The sequence below is a fragment of the Dioszegia hungarica genome (genome assembly GCF_025882075.1).
Source record: "Dioszegia hungarica strain PDD-24b-2 chromosome Unknown MKK02contig_25, whole genome shotgun sequence".
Lineage (NCBI taxonomy): Eukaryota > Fungi > Basidiomycota > Tremellomycetes > Tremellales > Bulleribasidiaceae > Dioszegia > Dioszegia hungarica.
The window spans coordinates 1,158,984-1,175,712 of NW_026515779.1; the positions used below are offsets into that span (position 1 = coordinate 1,158,984).

Below are 16,729 nucleotides of genomic sequence, written 5' to 3' on the forward strand. Positions count from 1 at the left end.
GAGAGCTGCGTTGAGAGTGTGCCACCAGAAAGGGGGCGAAATTTGATCCCGCCCAGTCGCAAAAAGAACAAGACAGCAGCAAAGGCCTTGCAGTCGACACTCTCTGTACCTATATCTCATTTTACTTGTTACTTACCTATAATCATCCACCAGTCAACATGGCGGGAATCAACAAGTGAGTATCCACGAGGATGCTGGGCGAAAGGACGGGCGGAAACAGCCGGAAATTGGGGGAGTAAGAGATTTGAGGGACATCGAAATGGGCCAGCCTGTACTCCGCGGCAGTGCCCATCGCTCGGCCAAGGGCGTCTACAGACTGGTGGATGAGGTTTAAAGGTGTTGGACGGACGGCGGAGCTTTGACCCAGGCTAAACGAGAAGGGGGAAGAGTAAGAATCACGCTGACCTCTTAGTGGCGACGAGAAGCTCATTTTTGAGTCTTCAGAGTCGGTAACAGTCGTACGTAGCTATCCAGATTCCACGGAAGGGGTGGGAGTGCTCACCATGTGATCACTTTTGCTCCTTCCGAATACAGGCACCTACTTGTGAGTTAACGTTCCCCTATTGATGAATCAGGGCGCAGCTGACAATGTCAATAGTCGAAGCTCTCAACCTCAAGGAAGACCTTCTTCGCGGTATCTATGCCTACAGTAAGTCCCCCTACAGCTTCAACGGACCTGGCTGATTCGCAGACTTCGAGAAGCCCTCTGCGATCCAGCAGCGAGCTATCATCCCCATCATGCGGGGTCGAGACGTCATTGCTCAAGCCCAATCTGGTACCGGTAAAACCGCGACCTTCTCCATCTCCGCCCTCCAGTCCATCGACAACAATATCCGCGAGACGCAGGCGCTCATCCTCTCGCCCACCCGTGAACTGGCCGTCCAGATCCAAACGGTCGTCCTCGCGCTCGGCGACTACTCGAACGTCTCGTGCCACGCGTGTATCGGCGGTACAAGTGTCGGCGAGGACATCCGCAAGCTTGAGGCGGGACAGCAGGTCGTATCTGGAACGCCGGGACGGGTGTTTGATATGATTCGGCGCAGAAATTTGCGCACCAAGGAAATCAAGATGTTGATTCTGGATGAGGCGGATGAGCTGCTCAACAAGGGGTTCAAGGATCAGATCTACGATATCTACCGGTATGTTCCGGCTGTTGGCTGTGCTGATCCCAGGTACCTCCCGCCCGCGACGCAGGTCGTCGTCGTCTCGGCCACCCTCCCGCACGACGTGCTCGAGATGACCACCAAGTTCATGACTGACCCCATCCGGATCCTCGTCAAGCGTGACGAGTTGACCCTCGAGGGGATCAAGCAGTTCTTTGTCGCCGTAGAGAAGGAGGACTGGAAGTTTGACACTCTTTGCGATCTCTACGATACGTGAGTTTCCGCACAGCTACCATTTGCGTTACGTAAAGCGAAACTTACTCTTCAGTCTCACCATCACCCAAGCCGTCATCTTTTGCAACACTCGTCGGAAGGTCGACTGGCTCACCGAGAAGATGCGGGAGGCCAACTTTACCGTCTCGTCCCTGCATGGAGAGCACCAGCAGAAGGCATGTGCAAATTTTTGGTGACCAAGGGCAAAATCTGACTTTTTCGCAGGAACGTGACTTTATCATGACAGAATTCCGGGGTGGGAAGTCCAGGGTGCTTATTACAACTGATATCTGGAGTCGTGGAATTGGTACAGTGATTCCCTGTCGTTCTGGAGTCTCAGCTAACGATTACAGACGTCCAACAAGTCTCCTTGGTCATCAACGTGAGTTTTTGCCTCATACTTTGGTGCGGCTTCTCCTTGAGGTCCTCTGGGACTGATGTTGCAGTATGACCTGCCCATAAACAGAGAAGCGTATCTTCACCGCATCGGCCGGTCAGGGAGGTAAATCGACTTCTTTTCGCTATAATTCGGTTCTAGCTGACTCTGGGCAGGTTCGGCCGCAAGGGTGTCGCGATCAACTTTGTTACAGTCGAAGATGTCCGGATCCTCCGCGGTGAGTCTATATCCCCTTCCACGCCTGTGCTAGTGCTGATAAGTAGATATCGAACAGTACTACTCGTGTCAGATCGACGAGATGCCGATGTCTATCGCGGAGATTGCCTAGAAGGAGGGAAAACAAAGGCTGGGCGCGGGCGCAGGCGAGTAGATGGTGGATGAAAGGGAGAAGTATCTGATTTCGATGTATAGCGTGTTCTGATGCTCTTTCTGCCTCCATCTGGTTATCCCTACTCCGATGGAGAGCGTTCTCACTAGCCACTCTTTGGGTGCAGAGAAGGGGAGAGGGGGAAGGGGTCGTCTCTAATCTTGACACATCAAACTCCCGCAAGTCCCCCCTAATCACTCTCGCCCTTCTTTTACCATGCATATCAAGCAGCGACTCAATAAGGAAACAGAATTTCAGAAGGAAAGAATCAGGCATTCCAACCCCTCAAGTTGTTCTCAAGCGAGTGGATATAGTAATATCTAAGGGGAGCCGGGGTACTCCTGCCAGCTTTCGGCTGATATCATTCTTGCGCCAACCAAAACCTGCACCATCCGTCCAGTCTATGCATTATTACTCTCGCACTACTTTGCCCCCAAATTAGCAAACCTCGCCTCGGCCGCCTTTGCCCTCCGTTCCCTCTCCACCCTCATCCTCATCTCCTCACTCATCCCCCCCATCCCCAACGTCTTACTATCCCTCCCTCCGAGCTTCTGCACCCCTCCCCCACCCATCGTAGGCATCGCCGCCTTCCGCTGCCTATCGACCTCTTCCAACCGTCTCTCCTTTTCCTTCTCCCCCTCTTCCGCCGCCTCGGCCTCACTCCGCGCCTTTTCCCTCTCCTTCAGTTTCTCCTTGAGCCCTTTCCGCCTTTCCGCCTTCTTACTATCCTGCTTCTCCTCCATCTCCTCCGAGAGCCCACTAGGCACGTGCGCGACGGCCCAGTCATACCACTCTTCATGCTCGTATCGTGTCCGCCGAAATACGTTGCGCGCGCCCCGGGTAGAACAGAGATCATATGGTTTCTTGCCGTCTATGGAGACGGTCGGATCCAGGCGGATCTCATCCAGGAAGAACCGGATGATGTCTTCTTGGCCTGAAGTGCACGCGAGCCCGAGGGCCGAGTTATCGAATTCGGACTGGTGTTTCTCCCAGAAGGGACGGAGGGCGTCGAGACGGCCCTTTTTGATCATTTCGGAGAGACGGCGCTGGCGGTCTTCGCGCGCGAGCTCGTCCGGGGTTTTGATCGGGGCGGAGGGGGCGGAGGGAGCTGGGGCTGTGACAGGTTTGATGATGGGTTTGCGGGGCTGAAGCGAGGCGATATACGCGTCGTCCAAAGCCTGGAGGGCGTCCGATGATAGGTGGGACACCTTGGTTCGGACCAGTTCGTGCCAGCAGCGAAGCAGTTCTTGGAGTGTCTACCGTATAAGCTAAGTCTCACAGATGTGGGCTAGACATCTCACCGGACGCCGAGTAGGAAACGGAAACACCCGTATCCTCGCGTCATTCTTCTCCAACACCGCCCCCTCATACCCCACAAAGCTCTTCCTCCCGTGCGTACTCGCCCGAATAAACACCCGCTCACTCATGGCGATATCCTCTTCCCAGTCCGACATCAACTGCCGGATCTCCTCCTGCAGCGCCGCTTCTCCATATCGACGCAGCATGGCTCCAGCGGATACAGCTTTGGACTTTGCATTATCGTTGAGGGCCTGCGATCCTCCTTGTTTCTTACGCGCTAGAGGTCAGCTCAGTGCGGGATGCGGGCGAAGGGGAGCTTACTGGTGTATCTATGGAACGTCTTGTGCTTGAAAATCTTAATCTCCCCTGCTCCCTTGACTTCCATCTTGTCCCCCTTCCCTCTTGGCTTCAGACCCACGACCATCCCCGCAAAGTGCCCGCCGGCGACCATGAGCAGCGTGATCCGCCTATCTTCTCCGTCCGTACCCTCTATACTCGGCCGGGCGGACAATTGCATCCGGCGCAGCTCGCCGAGATAGTCGCTGGCCGTATCGAGCGGCGGGAAGAGGGCACGGTGGATCCCGAATTGCGTATCCTGGGGAACGCCTAAAGCTGGCAGTGGAGATGAGGGGGAGAACCAGATAACGGCCGTACGAAGTTGAGCTCGCCGGACTCGGTCGGCCACTTCGGCTTCTTCATCCGAATCGACCGAGCCACCGCCGTTGATATTGGCGTTGAGTTTGGCTTTGCGCAGGAGTCGCGAGACTTTGGATTGGGATTCGTCGGATGAGCCAGAAGAGGAGGACGCCGAGCCAGAGATGGACGATACGCCTAATGATCAGCTTTGACCGCGTTGTGCGAAAGCGCCAACTGACCCTCAACCATCCCCTCCCATTCTTCCGCGCTGACCGCCCGTCCCGTCATCCTCGCCTTGACGTTATACCGATGCCAATCCGACTTGAAGTGCGCCCGTTGGTCCTCGACAGTCTCAAAGCCGATATCGGGACATGCTTGACACCTGAGCGATCCAGCCGGCCCGCTGGATGCTGCGTCGGTCTTGGACCGAGAGGAGGGTTGCGCGTCCTCCTCTTCGGGCGCTTCGGCCTGGATGGACCGGACGATGAGGTTATCGAGTAATTCTTTTGGGAGGGCATAGACGTTGATGGCCCGTGTGAGGATAGCGTTGGGTGCGGCTGTGGGAGGCGCCATCTTGGATAGCTGTACTGGTCAAGGGTAGAGTGATAGGCGAGATTTAGAAATTCCTCAGCTGCAGCTTGAATCGCTCGAGGCTTGATCAAAAGGGGTTTACGTCATAGCTCTGCGTCATCACTTAAGTGGGGGGACCGGGATCAAATGACCTGCACAGCTGATGCGCGCTCTCCACGCTCCTCCCCTATTGTCCGTGCTCTGCTTCTCTTTCTGTACATACCTCTGCTTTAGACACATACAACATGGCTGAACAACTTGTGAGTGTCCTGGGAGCACCGGAAGATACGGCCGGAGCTGACAGAGCAGACCAAAGGTGCGTTGAGCGGGTCCTGATATGTCTTGATCGAGCCGGGAACCGGTTATGAAAGGGTAAAGGCTGCGGAACAGGCGGAGGCGGATGCGTCTGAACGGCCAGGTGGACACAGATGGACTGCATCGCAGAAGAAACGAGACCGGCGGTGGCTGCCTGGTCTCTGCAACGGCTTGGCTACCGGGAGATCCGTGATAAGCGTACCTGGCTGAACTGATGGCTTACTCTCGCAGAGCAAATCGCCGGTACGTTCCCCGCATACGCTCTTATACCTATGCAGGCATCAATGGGCTTAGCTGATATCCAGAATTCAAGGAGGCATTCTCCCTGTTTGACAAGGACGGAGATGGAACCATCACCACCAAAGAGCTCGGTACCGTTATGCGCTCGCTTGGCCAGAACCCCACCCAGGCCGAACTCGAGGATATGATCAACGAGGTCCGCTGTTTTACCCACGTACCACGCTGGATGCAGCTGACATCCAGGTCGACGCGGACGGAAACAACTCGATAGACTTTGCAGAGTTCATCACGCTCATGGCGCGCAAGATGCACGATACCGATTCCGAGGAGGAGATCAGGGAGGCGTTCAAGGTGTTTGACAAGAACAATGATGGGCACATTTCCGCAGCGGAGCTGAAGCACGTGATGAGTGAGCTGACGTGGCTGTATGCTGGTAATGGCCCGATAGCTAATACCTTAGCCAACCTCGGTGAGAAGCTCTCGGACGCCGAGATCAACGAGATGATCCGTGAGGCCGACAAGGATGGGGATGGAATGTGAGTGTCTTCGCTGCTATTCGACAAGTGGAGGATTGTGGCTGATTATCCAGGATCGACTACAACGAGGTCTGTCACTTCGTACTCGGGGTAGAAGCGATCCACACTGACAATACAGTTCGTGACGATGATGTTGGCCAAGTAAGGCAGGACCACGAGAGGGATGAAGGGGTCGCGAAAACGGTTGAAGCAGTCTCATCACGATGTATGGACTTGAACGCTTGAGCCGGCATAGACTTGGCAGATCTCATTGCGGTAGGGCAAGGTCAAGACGTATTGATGCTGCATACTGCCGACGTCAACGGAGGTATCCCGGTCGCGCCGGACCAGCAGAGGAATGAGGTTGAGAAGCAAAGCGAATGCGGCGAGAAGCTGAATCTTATCTTGCTTCGGCACACACACTCGCTTCACAAGCGCCCTTCCCACAAAGACCTGGACCATGATTCGCTTTCATCACTCACCGTTCTACCACTCATTTTGCGGTCCTCTTCTACTGACGCAGTGCTCGCCACCATGTCCACTCACGAAGGCAAAATGACTGCGCTATGGTACAACAAGCCCCGCGACTTTGAGATCAGGCAGGTCCCCATCCCTGACATTGGCGAGGGTGAGGTCTTACTCGAGGTCAATATGTGCGGTGTATGCGGGACGGACGTGAGCTGGCTAATCTCGCATTGAAGTCATGAAGCAGGAGCTGACAGCTGACGGGACAGACCCACATTCACGAGGGAGAGTTTCTCGGCTACGTTTCCCTTGATCCCGGGGCATGAGGTCGTCGGGACGGTGGTCAAGCTGGGGAGCGAGGTGCAGGGGTTCAGCGAAGGTGACAGGGTCGTCGCGGACGTGATGCGTAAGTCTCAGTCCAGGTTCCGCTGCGCGTCAAATATGGGATTGGAGGTGATGCTGATCAGCACAGAATCATGCCATCATTGTGTCTACTGCAAGCAGGGCAAGCCGCTGTTTTGCCTGAACCTCAGAGCGCAGGGTTGTACCGAACCTGGAGGATTCGCAGAATACGTCGCTTTGTGAGTGTCGTCTCTTCAAGCCTTGGGATAGGCTGTGCCTGCCTGGGGATAGCAGTCTCGGCGGGCTATTGAGCTGACATCGTCAGTAACTTCTCCAAATGTCACAAGATCAACAATTTGACAGATGAAGAGGCCACCCTGGTCGAGCCGGCCAGTTGCGCCATCCACGGGATGGACAAGATCAAGATGCCGTTCGGGGCGAAATGCCTCTTGATCGGGGCGGGACCGACGGGGCTTATGCTTGCTCAGCTACTTAAGGTGAGTTCGTGTGTGAGCGTGGCTGACAGGGAGCTCGGAGGTGCTTCTTCAGTGACTATCGCCGCCAACAAGGGAATCAAGATGGATATCGCGCGCAAGATCGAGGCGGCGGACCATTATCTCGATCTCGAGCGGGATGAGGATGCGGCGAAGAAGCAGTGGGATCAGCTCCTTACCGACAACCCTTGTAAGCACTTCCATCAGCCACTGTCCATCCGAGAGCAGCGAAGATCAAGCTGATAGATAGACGGCTTTGACGTCGTTGCCGAATGCACGGGCGTCGAGTCCATCGTGAACGACGCCATCAACTACGTCGGTCGAGGCGGGACCCTGCTCGTCTATGGGGTGTACCCGGATGCAGCCAGGGTCACCTGGAGTCCTGCCAAGATCTTCATGAACGAGATCAAGTGAGTGGATATCTGCACTTACATATAATGCTTGTTGGAGGGTAGGTAAACTTTTGCTGATCAGCAAGCATCGTCGGCTCCTTCGCGCAGGTCTACTGCTTCACCCGCGCTGTCGAGCTCCTCGAGTCCAAGAAGATCAGGACGGCCGGGATGGTGACGGATGTGTCTGCGCTGAAGGACTACCAGATGGCGCTGGACAAGATGGCGTACAGGAACGCGCTCAAGATTGCGATTCGTCCTTAACACCGCGTGGGGCGGGGTCGCGAGTACAGAGTCAGTTCAGTGAGTAGTTAGTCATGAGATCAATAGTTCGGCTGTGCTTGGGGATAGGGTCCGTGGTGTGATGCGGTGGAGGAAGACTCCGACTCACTCATGGAGCTTGAAGCTCAAGAGATCAAGAGGTTTTAACGTTTTGGACTCAGCTGGAACGCTGGTGAAACTTACCCAAAGAGGCAACTATGACGCGTTCCGGCCACCGGGCCGGGTCTCCTCTCCAGCTCGTCCAAGGTCGGACGTCCAAGAAGTTCCAGCTTCAGCCATCTGTCACCCACCTGCTCATCATCTCAACGAACAATCTACCTGCATCAAACCAAAACATTCAGCCATGTCCGCTCACGAAGGCGAAATGACCGCGTTGTGGTACAACAAGCCCCGCGAGTTTGAGATCAAGCAAATCCCGATACCCGAAATCGCCGAGGATGAGATGTTGCTCAAGGTCAACTTGTGCGGTGTGTGCGGAACAGATGTGAGCTTGCTATCATACAGTCGGAAACGGGCTGATGGAGTAGGCACACATACACGAGGGAGAATTCATCGCCAAGTTCCCGCTTATCCCAGGACATGAGGTCGTGGGTACGGTCGTAAAAATGGGGAGCAAGGTGCAGGGGTTTAGCGAGGGGGACAAGGTTGTCGGAGACGGGAGCGGTGAGCACCCCTTAGACGTGTGGAGCTGATCTGTCAAGAGTGCTGTGACTATTGTCACTACTGCAAGCAGGGCAAACATCTGTTTTGCGAGAACTTTACGCCCAAGGGGATTGTCAAGCCTGGAGGATTCGCTCAATACGTTGCTTTGTGAGTTATAGCTACCTATCGATTATGTCTCGAAGAACGGAGACCTCGCTGATGCTGCAGCAACTTTGCCAAATGCTTCAAGATCCACAATCTGACAGACGAAGAAGCGACCCTGCTGGAACCTGCCAGTTGCGCCATACACGGAATGGACAAGATCAAGATGCCCTTTGGCGCAAAGTGTCTCTTGATCGGAGCGGGACCTACGGGACTCATGCTAGCTCAGCTATTGAAGGTGTGTCTACTTCAGGCGGCGCCCGTATCGATCATAGCTCATGCTACAGCTTGGAGGCGCTTCGTCAGTCACCATCGCGGCGAACAAGGGGATCAAGATGGACATTGCGCGGAAAGTACAGGCTGCCGACCATTATCTCGACCTGGAGCGGGATCGAGGGGAGGCGAAGAAGCAGTGGGATCAGCTGTTAGCGGACAATCCTTGTGAGTTGTCGTACCCATTTCCAAGAGCGCTGGGAGATCGAGCTGACAACATAGACGGATTCGACGTGGTAGCCGAGTGCACCGGTGTCGAGTCGATCGTGAACGACTCGATCAACTATGTCGGCCGAGGTGGAACACTGCTCGTGTATGGGGTGTATGCCGACTCAGCGAGGGTTACGTGGAGCCCGACCAAGATCTTCTTGAACGAGATCAAGTGAGTGGCTTCTAGCACGCGGAAGTGGGCTTTTGCTGACAGGACAGCATCGTCGGCTCGTTCGCCCAGGTATTCTGCTTCCCGCGAGCCGTAGAACTGCTTGACTCCAAAAAGATCCGGACGGACGGGATGGTCACCGATGTCTTTGCGCTCAAAGATTATCAGAAGGCATTGGATAAGATGGCTTCTAGGAATGCCCTCAAGATCGCCATTCGCCCATAGAACGATCTGCACGTAGTATCTAGTGAGTACAGTAACAGTCAGTAGGTGGGCCGAGATGAAACAACCCGCCATGTTTCAGCGGGTCCTTTGGGTTTGAGGTTGCGTGTGTGTGGCGGATGAGGAATGTTTCTGTCGGGTAGAGGTTCACTCAACTTCCACCCTCACTCCTAGCTTTCATTGTTTTCGTCCCATTCGCCATCTCTCACTCCTGCCATACACACTCATCCTACTCACCTTACTTCTAGCAGCATGTCTGACCTACTTCACCGGCTAAACCCCTTCCGACCCGCCTCACCTGCAAAACCACCACCCCACTCCCAGCTTCGCACTTCGTCGCCCATCCGTAAACGTACGAAATCACCCCACCACCTCACGCTATATCTCGAGCGCGATCGCCCCGACTCGGCGGCGGGACATCTCCCCTCTCGCGCTTCGTCGTCCCTCGAGTCTCCACTCCCCGACGTACCGTACGGCCGTTACCTGCTCGACACACAGCGGTCGATGGATCTGGATCGGCCGGTATTTACGCCAGTCCCCTCGTCCCCTTCGCACTCCCCATACCCTCACACTGACCCACCACCTACGACCACTCCAGGTCGGCGGGCCAGGACACCCTCGATCCTTCGCACGCTAGCGCACCACCCGAGCCTGTCCGCACTGAAGGGCAAGCAGAAGCGGGAGAAGAAGCGGGAAGTCGAAGAGCGGGAAGAGAGATTGAGCGGGAGTGTGGACGATGAAGTCCCAGAGAGGGATGAGGAGGAGCGCAAGGGATGGATGGGGACGTGGGGGAGTGCCAAGAAGAAACGGGCGAGAAAGGGGAGTTTAAAGCTGGCGAAGAGCATGCCGAGCGTTCGGACCAGTGACGAGAGCGATGGTGAACTTCTACCTCCACGATTGACGATAAGCAAGCTGACGTCCAGACTATCGATCAAGTATGGACGTCCCCGTACCCGCTCTTCCGGAAATGTACGTCAAGCGCACGTCGAAAGGGATCGACTTCTCCAAAGCCCTAACGCCGGACATCGAGATCTGCTTGGAGGGGTACGAGACACCCGTCTCGCCCACTCGCATCGCCCCTAGGGCTTCAACTTCGCCTATGCGGATGCCCCGGACACGAGGCAAGTCAGAGGACCTGTCGCCGAAACGGCAGCCTATTCTACCACGTACGTCCTGTCCTTGGCCTCTGAATCAAGCTGATCCCCAGGCCATCTCTCCACGCCCGCTAAAGCCGACCGCGGCTACTCACCCTCGCCTCCTCGTCTCTCCCTTCCTGCACCCTCGCAGCATCCCCACCCCGTCCCCCTCGACTGGACCCGACGGGACTCAATCGAAGAGTACGATCCGAGCAATTATGGGGATCGACCTGGGACGCCCGAAGACCTCGCAGGGCAGCTGGAAGATGGACTGGATATCCTGCGGCTGCCGGAGGAGCTACCGGACGGGACGCCGGGCGGGACGACGGCTGATAAGCGGAGGGGCATGCTTTCGGACGGCGCAAAGCATGAGAAGGGCTGTAAGCTATCTTCCTCTTTGGCAATATACAAGCTGACATGTAGCGATCCGGTTCTTCTCCCGAGACACCTACGCTCGACTATCGGAGTCCCCCTCTGAGTCTCCTCGCCCATCCCCATGCCCCACCCCAACTCTCACTATCCCCAACCCGGCCGGTCTTTCCCCCGCTCAGCGCGCCGAATCGCCCTTCGAAGTCAAGCTCTCTCCCCTCGTTACCAAGCGCATGTCCCTCGAGGTCTTTGGTCCTACCCTCGGCCTAGTCAAGGACGATGGGGACAAGCGGGAAAGCCTGCAGAGTCTCGCGGAGAGCGTCGAGGAGATGGATGATGATCAGTTTGAGCTGGACGAGGAGAAAGGCGTGGCTACGGGGCTCATCGACCTCGCCAAGCCCAATACTCTCGAAGGATGGACCGGGACCCAGCTCACGACAATCGCGGAATCCCCCTCGTCCGTCCACAGTACGGCGTACCTCGCTCAAGCTCAGAGCACACCCTCCGCTCCCACTCAAGCTGGAGGGGAGACCGGTCCGACCGCCTACTATACCCCCGACTCCCACTCGACCTCCACGGGTACGGACAGCTCATACTCGCCCGTCCCTGTTAGTCTATCCCGGCAGCTCATCCAGGCGCATACGGACCACACCCGCCAGCTCGACGCCCGGGTCCGGGAGGGCGAGGTCCTCATTGCGGGTCTGCGAGAGGAGATCGCCATGCTCAAGAAGGAGCTAGAGGATGAGTCGTGCGAGAACGAGGCGGCGTGGAAGGTGGTCGATGAGATGCAGGCGGATCTGAAGCAGGCGGAGGCTAGCTCAGAGGAGAAGCATCAGGGTGAGTCAGAACCTTCGAACCCAAGGGGAAATAGCTGACCCTGTAGCGCTGGAATCGATGCGTCAGGCGATGGTAGAGAATGAGGAATTCTTCGATCAGCTGCAGGAGGCACACGATAATCTGGCGGAACGATTCGAGCGGATGGAGATGGCTCTCACCAATGGCGCCGAGGTACGCGAGAAGCAGGCGGATCAAATCGCCGCTCTCGGTCGGACGAACGGGGAACTCGTCCTCGCTTCTGCGGCGCTGAGGAAGGACAAGCTCGACCTCGAGTCTCAACTGCACGAATCCACCGCCACGCTCGAGGCTCGAACGAAGGAGCTCAACGATGCGGCGCGTCAACTCGAAGTCACCGTCGAAGAGTACACTACGCATCTGGCGGACTGCGATCGTCGAGCGGCGGAAATGGGCGTGAGGGTCTCTGAGGTGGATACGCTCCGCAGCCTGCTGAGTTTGCGCGAGTCGGAGCTCGAGGCGAGTCAGGCGGCGGCGGTAGAGCTGCGAGAGGAGATGAGGGGGTGGGAGAGGAAGTTGGTGGAGAAAGATATGGTGCTTCAGCAGTTGAGGGATAAGGTGGGAACGAAGCAATTCGAGGTGGACGAGGGGAGAGTGGAGGCGGAGGGGGAGATCATGGAGTTAAGGGCGAAGCTGGACAGGGCACTGCAGGAGAGGGGGGAGTTGATGGAACAGGTGAGTAATGAGCTGCATGTGAAATGATCAAGCTGATGTTCAGCTCAACACTGCCAAGGACAGCTCAGGCCGTACCACTCAGCTGGAAGATGACAACACCCGCCTTGAGGAGGACGTCCAAGAACTTCAGTTCCTCTATGAGGAGTCGCTCAACCAGCTCGAAGCTGCCCGGAGCGAGATCGAGGCGCAAGTCGGCGACATGTCGCTCCAGCAGGGCGAGGTGAAGCAGCTCCGCGCCGACTTGGAAGCCACCCAAGAATCGCTCGCGCGTGTTACGGCCCAATCCACCCGGGCTCAGCGGGAGCACGACCGGACCGCCTCTGACCTCAAATGGAAGATTGACGACCTCCGCACCCAGCTCGCCGACCAAGAAACCAAAGTCCGGGTCGCCTTTGTCGAGCGGGAAATGTCAAGCGCTACCACAGCGGACGTACAATCTCGACTCACGGCGTACCTCGGCGAGATTGACCGGTTGAAGCTGGCCGAGACAAAGCTATTGTCCGAGGTGGGCGATCTGCGGGCTGCATCGTCTGGCGAGACACTGCGGGTCGTGGAGCTGGAAAAGCGGATCAAGGAGCTGGAGGAGGACAAGATGTTGATGGACATCTCGCTGGATAATAAGGAGACGGAAATCACGCTCTTGAATCGTCAGGCGTCGCGATCGGGGAGCGTCACGCCGACGAGGAAACGGCTGGTCGCTAGTACGAGTCGCATCCCTTCTACTCCCTCGGCTTCGACTATCGCTCGGCCGGGGGAAACACCGGGTCCGAATCGCCGGCTTTCGGTCAGTATGCACGGATCGGCGATCAAGCGTCCGGTCAGCGCGGCGGGGGCGGCCAAGTCGGGAAGGAGGGAGAGCTCCATCATGAGTACGCCCAAGCCAACTCCTACTGCGCCGAGTCTCGCTCGTCGTCCTTCGCTCGCTACTCCCACTCCGGCTACGCGGGTTCTCAGCTCGTCGACCAAGCATAACCACACTTCCGACCTGAAGCTTGCCGGTCCTCGCAAGTCACTAGCGGTGGAGCCAGCGGGGCAGGTCAAGCGCAAGACGAGCCTCCCTACTCTTGCTCGGCCAGCTTCGGTCTCGCGCACGGGTCACCGAACGTTGGTGGGGATGGAGGAAGAAGAAGAGGTGGGGGCGAATTAGGGTGGGGCGTACGGACACTTTTCTGGCCTGCTTTTAACAGACGCTGTGTAGCCTATAGTGACGATACATATACGATGCCATGCTAGATACATTATAATGATGGTTTGGGCGGGGTAGCGGGTCTGCTAGGTCCAGCAGCGGGGGTATTGGCGCCTGAAGGACCGAATGCTGAAGGTGGCGGTACATCCCCGTTCGATCCGTCCGGCAAGAAGGAGGATGTATACGCACTGAGAGTCAGCATGTCAACTCTGCCCTGAGTGGAAAGGGAGACTTACTGAAAGAAATGCCGCCAGCTGGCTTTACTAGGTGTAAAGTGTCCTCCATCATGCACTTCTACCCGCTTGTTCAAGCACGCGTCGATGAGCGTCTGACTCCGCTCAGGAGTGACCACGACGTCATTCCGGCCTGTAATGTGGAGAGTGGGGAGAGAGGCTGGTAATGGGAACAACGAGGTGAGGTTTGGGGTCGAAGGGGTAGGGAGGAAGCCACCGACCGAGATCATGACTGAGGCTCAGCTATGCTCGCAGTGACACGCAGTACAGTAGCTCACACTTGAACTTGGGTATTGGGGGCTCGGCCGGGAAGTGCGAGGAGTATCCTGGCTTCTCCAGCAGAGCAGCGAGGATGGCGGCCATACATCCCCCTTGCGAGAACCCCATTACACCATCAAATGGACCCTCTTTGATCAGGTAGTCGTAAAGGTACTCCAGAGTCTCGTCAAACCCTACACCGCAGGTCAGCTTGTCCGGATCTACATAGACCGACGAGCTCACGTCTGTATTGACTCCTGTCGTCATTGCTCAACCACCAGGCCCTCGGCGTCGTCTCTGCCGTCCGTTCCTCCTCTTCCGTACTCGCTGATGAGTTGAAGTCTGAGAGATTCTGATTCCATGGCATGTCGACCTTCTCGACGATGATTGGGGGATCAAGGAAGACTACTGAGTCAATAGAGTCTCAATGGACAGAGAAGGGTGAGTTACCGAATTCGACATCCTTGCATGTCTTCCGGATAGCCCCAAGCTTCTAATCAGCTGATTTCTCGGCAACCATATGAGCAGCTCGCCTGTTTCATGTAGATGTGAGCATTCTGAGTGAAGCCACAGAGCGCTAGGACACGTAGAGTCATCCTTTGGGAAGCGATGCAGGTGGACAGATGGACTGCTTGAAAGCTCTTAACTCGCGACCGATGACGATCGGAAAACCGACGCACGGTCCTACGCTTCCGACGGAACTGCTTGTTCGGATCTCGGCAATTACCGGCCCGGGAAGGTGGCCCGAACCTCCACTCCGGAGCCTTCCAATCCGCCTGGCGCCATAAGGAATACCAACGCTGGTGAAAGGAATACCAACAGCCAAGAGGCCACAGTAGTCTATAAGAAGCGGTTAGATAGCTGCGCTTCCCTTGCATCCATACATCCACCGTCCGAACACTATCAACAGCCGAAAGACGCTTGAACCCCTCGAACTGCTATCCACCTCCACATCGCACAATGAGTCACTTCCACTTCCTCAACAAGGTCCAGCCGAAGCACGTCGAGGAGCTGCAGTGCGGGGAGAACACGGCGGCGGTGTTGCTCAAGAAACGGACCATCTCGGTTCAGGAGTCGCCCATGCCCATCCTGCAGCCCGATGGAGTGCTTGTCAAGGTCATCTCCACTGGCACGTCCTTCTCTCTCGCGACGAGGTCATGTGGCTGATGTATAGGCATCTGTGGCTCGGACATGCACAACTACCTCTCGGGCGGAGTGGGCGGACGTCCTATGAAGGAAGCCATCATCCCGGGCCACGAGTCTGCTGGAGAGGTCATTGCGGTGGGAGAGCTGGTGACGAGCCACAAGGTGGGCGACCGGGTCGCCGTGGAGCCGGGACTGCCTTGTCGGCGGTGCATCAACTGCAAGAATGGGAGGAGCAATATCTGCTTGGACATGCGGTACTGCGGCGCTCCTGGATCGGTCGGATCTTTGTCGAAGTGAGTCGAGGGTGGACGGGACCAGTTGTTACTCCTCATGTGCTGATCAGCAGGTACTTTGCTCTTCCTGCGGACATGGCGCCCAAGATCCCAGACAAGATCTCGTGGGATGAGGCGGGAAGCATTCAGCCTCTGGCAGTGAGTCCTTCCCAATCATTTGGAGAGCTCGGCAGCTGACACTTGTAGATCGGTGTTCAGATTGGCAAGCGAGTCGACCTCAGGGCTCATCAGACCATCGCCATTTTGTAAGCTGGCGACTCCCTAACATAAAACCGGGGGTAACGATACAGCGGGTGTGGTCCCATCGGTCTCATCACCGCAGCCGTCGCGCACGCCTACTCCGCCAGCAAGATCATCGCCTTCGACATCAATCCCGACCGTGTCGCATTTGCCAAGAAGTACATCTCCCCCTTGACCGGCAAGCCCATCATCGACCATGTCTTTCTGAACAAGGTCGTACCCACCTCGGCCCCCGACGACAAGGACACCGGTCTTGCGAGCAAGATCGGAGAGAACGGGTCTGGCGCAGGCGTAGGCGATGGCGAAGTGGATGACCATCACGATGAGGTATCTGTCGCGGATCGGAAGTGGGAGGCTGCGACCAAGATGGCGGCTCAGTATCTGAAAGAGGCTGGACTGGAGGAGGATGAGGGTGTGGACCGGGTGATCGAGGCGACGGGAACGGAGGACTGTTCGATGTTGGGCGTGGCGATCGCCAAGCAGGGCGGTATCAGTGAGTCAGCCTGTCTGCTGAGCTCCGGTCAAATCTGATGATGTAGTGCTTGCTGTCGGTCTCGGCCACCATCAGACTCTCGCGTGAGTAGAGATCGAATACATGGTCCGAAACGAGCTAATAATCATCAGCATCCCAACGATCGCCATCACAAACAAGGAGCTCGACTTCCGCGGAGTGACTCGCTACACCCCAAGCTGCTTCCCATCCGCTATTGAGATGCTCAACCGCGGAGTCGTCGACCTCAAGCAGCTCATCACGATCAAGTTCCCTCTTTCGCAGGCGCAAGACGCATTCGAGGCGGTCGCGAGCGGCAAGCACATGAAGGTGTTGATCAAGAATCAGGAAATGTGAGCGGGGTCTGGGCAAGCGGGTGAGGGTTCGACGTGTGTGCTATTTGTATCTGAGTCATGCAGTCCGTACTTAGGGATGCAACTGTAGGTGCGCGGCTGCACTGCAGGTCGAGCAAGGGCAAGGGCACTC

The 16,729-nt window shown here is 56.6% G+C and overlaps 8 protein-coding genes across 8 annotated transcripts; 6 read left to right on the forward strand and 2 right to left on the reverse strand.

Annotated features, from left to right (window-relative positions):
• Nucleotides 1–158: 158 nt before the first annotated feature.
• On the forward strand, nt 159–2,101 carry MKK02DRAFT_35436 (P-loop containing nucleoside triphosphate hydrolase protein; the record flags this gene model as incomplete). The annotated part of the gene is made up of 11 exons (XM_053089176.1): nt 159–175; nt 413–462; nt 599–649; nt 692–1,139; nt 1,173–1,376; nt 1,432–1,552; nt 1,602–1,683; nt 1,730–1,758; nt 1,823–1,878; nt 1,929–1,990; nt 2,037–2,101. 11 exons carry the CDS (start codon nt 159–161, stop codon nt 2,099–2,101), a joined length of 1,185 nt encoding a protein of 394 aa, XP_052942412.1.
• A 461-nt stretch (nt 2,102–2,562) lies between these two features.
• MKK02DRAFT_20281 (uncharacterized protein) lies at nt 2,563–4,648 on the reverse strand (the record flags this gene model as incomplete). The annotated part of the gene is made up of 4 exons (XM_053086237.1): nt 2,563–3,396; nt 3,442–3,716; nt 3,761–4,270; nt 4,315–4,648. The coding sequence occupies 4 exons, from the start codon at nt 4,646–4,648 to the stop codon at nt 2,563–2,565; spliced, it is 1,953 nt and encodes a 650-aa protein (XP_052942413.1).
• Nucleotides 4,649–4,890: 242 nt separating this feature from the next.
• Nucleotides 4,891–5,881, forward strand: MKK02DRAFT_40943 (calmodulin; the record flags this gene model as incomplete). Its single annotated transcript, XM_053091341.1, has 7 exons — nt 4,891–4,905; nt 4,955–4,961; nt 5,266–5,396; nt 5,444–5,609; nt 5,661–5,736; nt 5,790–5,805; nt 5,855–5,881. The coding sequence occupies 7 exons, from the start codon at nt 4,891–4,893 to the stop codon at nt 5,879–5,881; spliced, it is 438 nt and encodes a 145-aa protein (XP_052942414.1).
• Nucleotides 5,882–6,249: 368 nt separating this feature from the next.
• On the forward strand, nt 6,250–7,669 carry MKK02DRAFT_40944 (chaperonin 10-like protein; the record flags this gene model as incomplete). Its single annotated transcript, XM_053091342.1, has 7 exons — nt 6,250–6,368; nt 6,450–6,586; nt 6,653–6,761; nt 6,848–7,019; nt 7,053–7,206; nt 7,267–7,426; nt 7,495–7,669. 7 exons carry the CDS (start codon nt 6,250–6,252, stop codon nt 7,667–7,669), a joined length of 1,026 nt encoding a protein of 341 aa, XP_052942415.1.
• A 361-nt stretch (nt 7,670–8,030) lies between these two features.
• On the forward strand, nt 8,031–9,368 carry MKK02DRAFT_20126 (chaperonin 10-like protein; the record flags this gene model as incomplete). Its single annotated transcript, XM_053086201.1, has 7 exons — nt 8,031–8,171; nt 8,215–8,350; nt 8,389–8,497; nt 8,558–8,729; nt 8,779–8,932; nt 8,987–9,146; nt 9,194–9,368. 7 exons carry the CDS (start codon nt 8,031–8,033, stop codon nt 9,366–9,368), a joined length of 1,047 nt encoding a protein of 348 aa, XP_052942416.1.
• Nucleotides 9,369–9,617: 249 nt separating this feature from the next.
• MKK02DRAFT_40946 (uncharacterized protein) lies at nt 9,618–13,544 on the forward strand (the record flags this gene model as incomplete). Its single annotated transcript, XM_053091343.1, has 6 exons — nt 9,618–10,242; nt 10,289–10,531; nt 10,573–10,881; nt 10,925–11,707; nt 11,754–12,397; nt 12,441–13,544. The coding sequence occupies 6 exons, from the start codon at nt 9,618–9,620 to the stop codon at nt 13,542–13,544; spliced, it is 3,708 nt and encodes a 1,235-aa protein (XP_052942417.1).
• A 91-nt stretch (nt 13,545–13,635) lies between these two features.
• On the reverse strand, nt 13,636–14,441 carry MKK02DRAFT_40947 (serine hydrolase-domain-containing protein; the record flags this gene model as incomplete). The annotated part of the gene is made up of 4 exons (XM_053091344.1): nt 13,636–13,771; nt 13,820–14,048; nt 14,095–14,268; nt 14,318–14,441. The coding sequence occupies 4 exons, from the start codon at nt 14,439–14,441 to the stop codon at nt 13,636–13,638; spliced, it is 663 nt and encodes a 220-aa protein (XP_052942418.1).
• Nucleotides 14,442–15,034: 593 nt separating this feature from the next.
• On the forward strand, nt 15,035–16,600 carry MKK02DRAFT_20306 (putative xylitol dehydrogenase; the record flags this gene model as incomplete). Its single annotated transcript, XM_053086239.1, is given in 7 exon segments — nt 15,035–15,233; nt 15,249–15,513; nt 15,567–15,651; nt 15,700–15,758; nt 15,804–16,246; nt 16,293–16,329; nt 16,378–16,600. 7 exon segments carry the CDS (start codon nt 15,035–15,037, stop codon nt 16,598–16,600), a joined length of 1,311 nt encoding a protein of 436 aa, XP_052942419.1.
• Nucleotides 16,601–16,729: the final 129 nt, after the last annotated feature.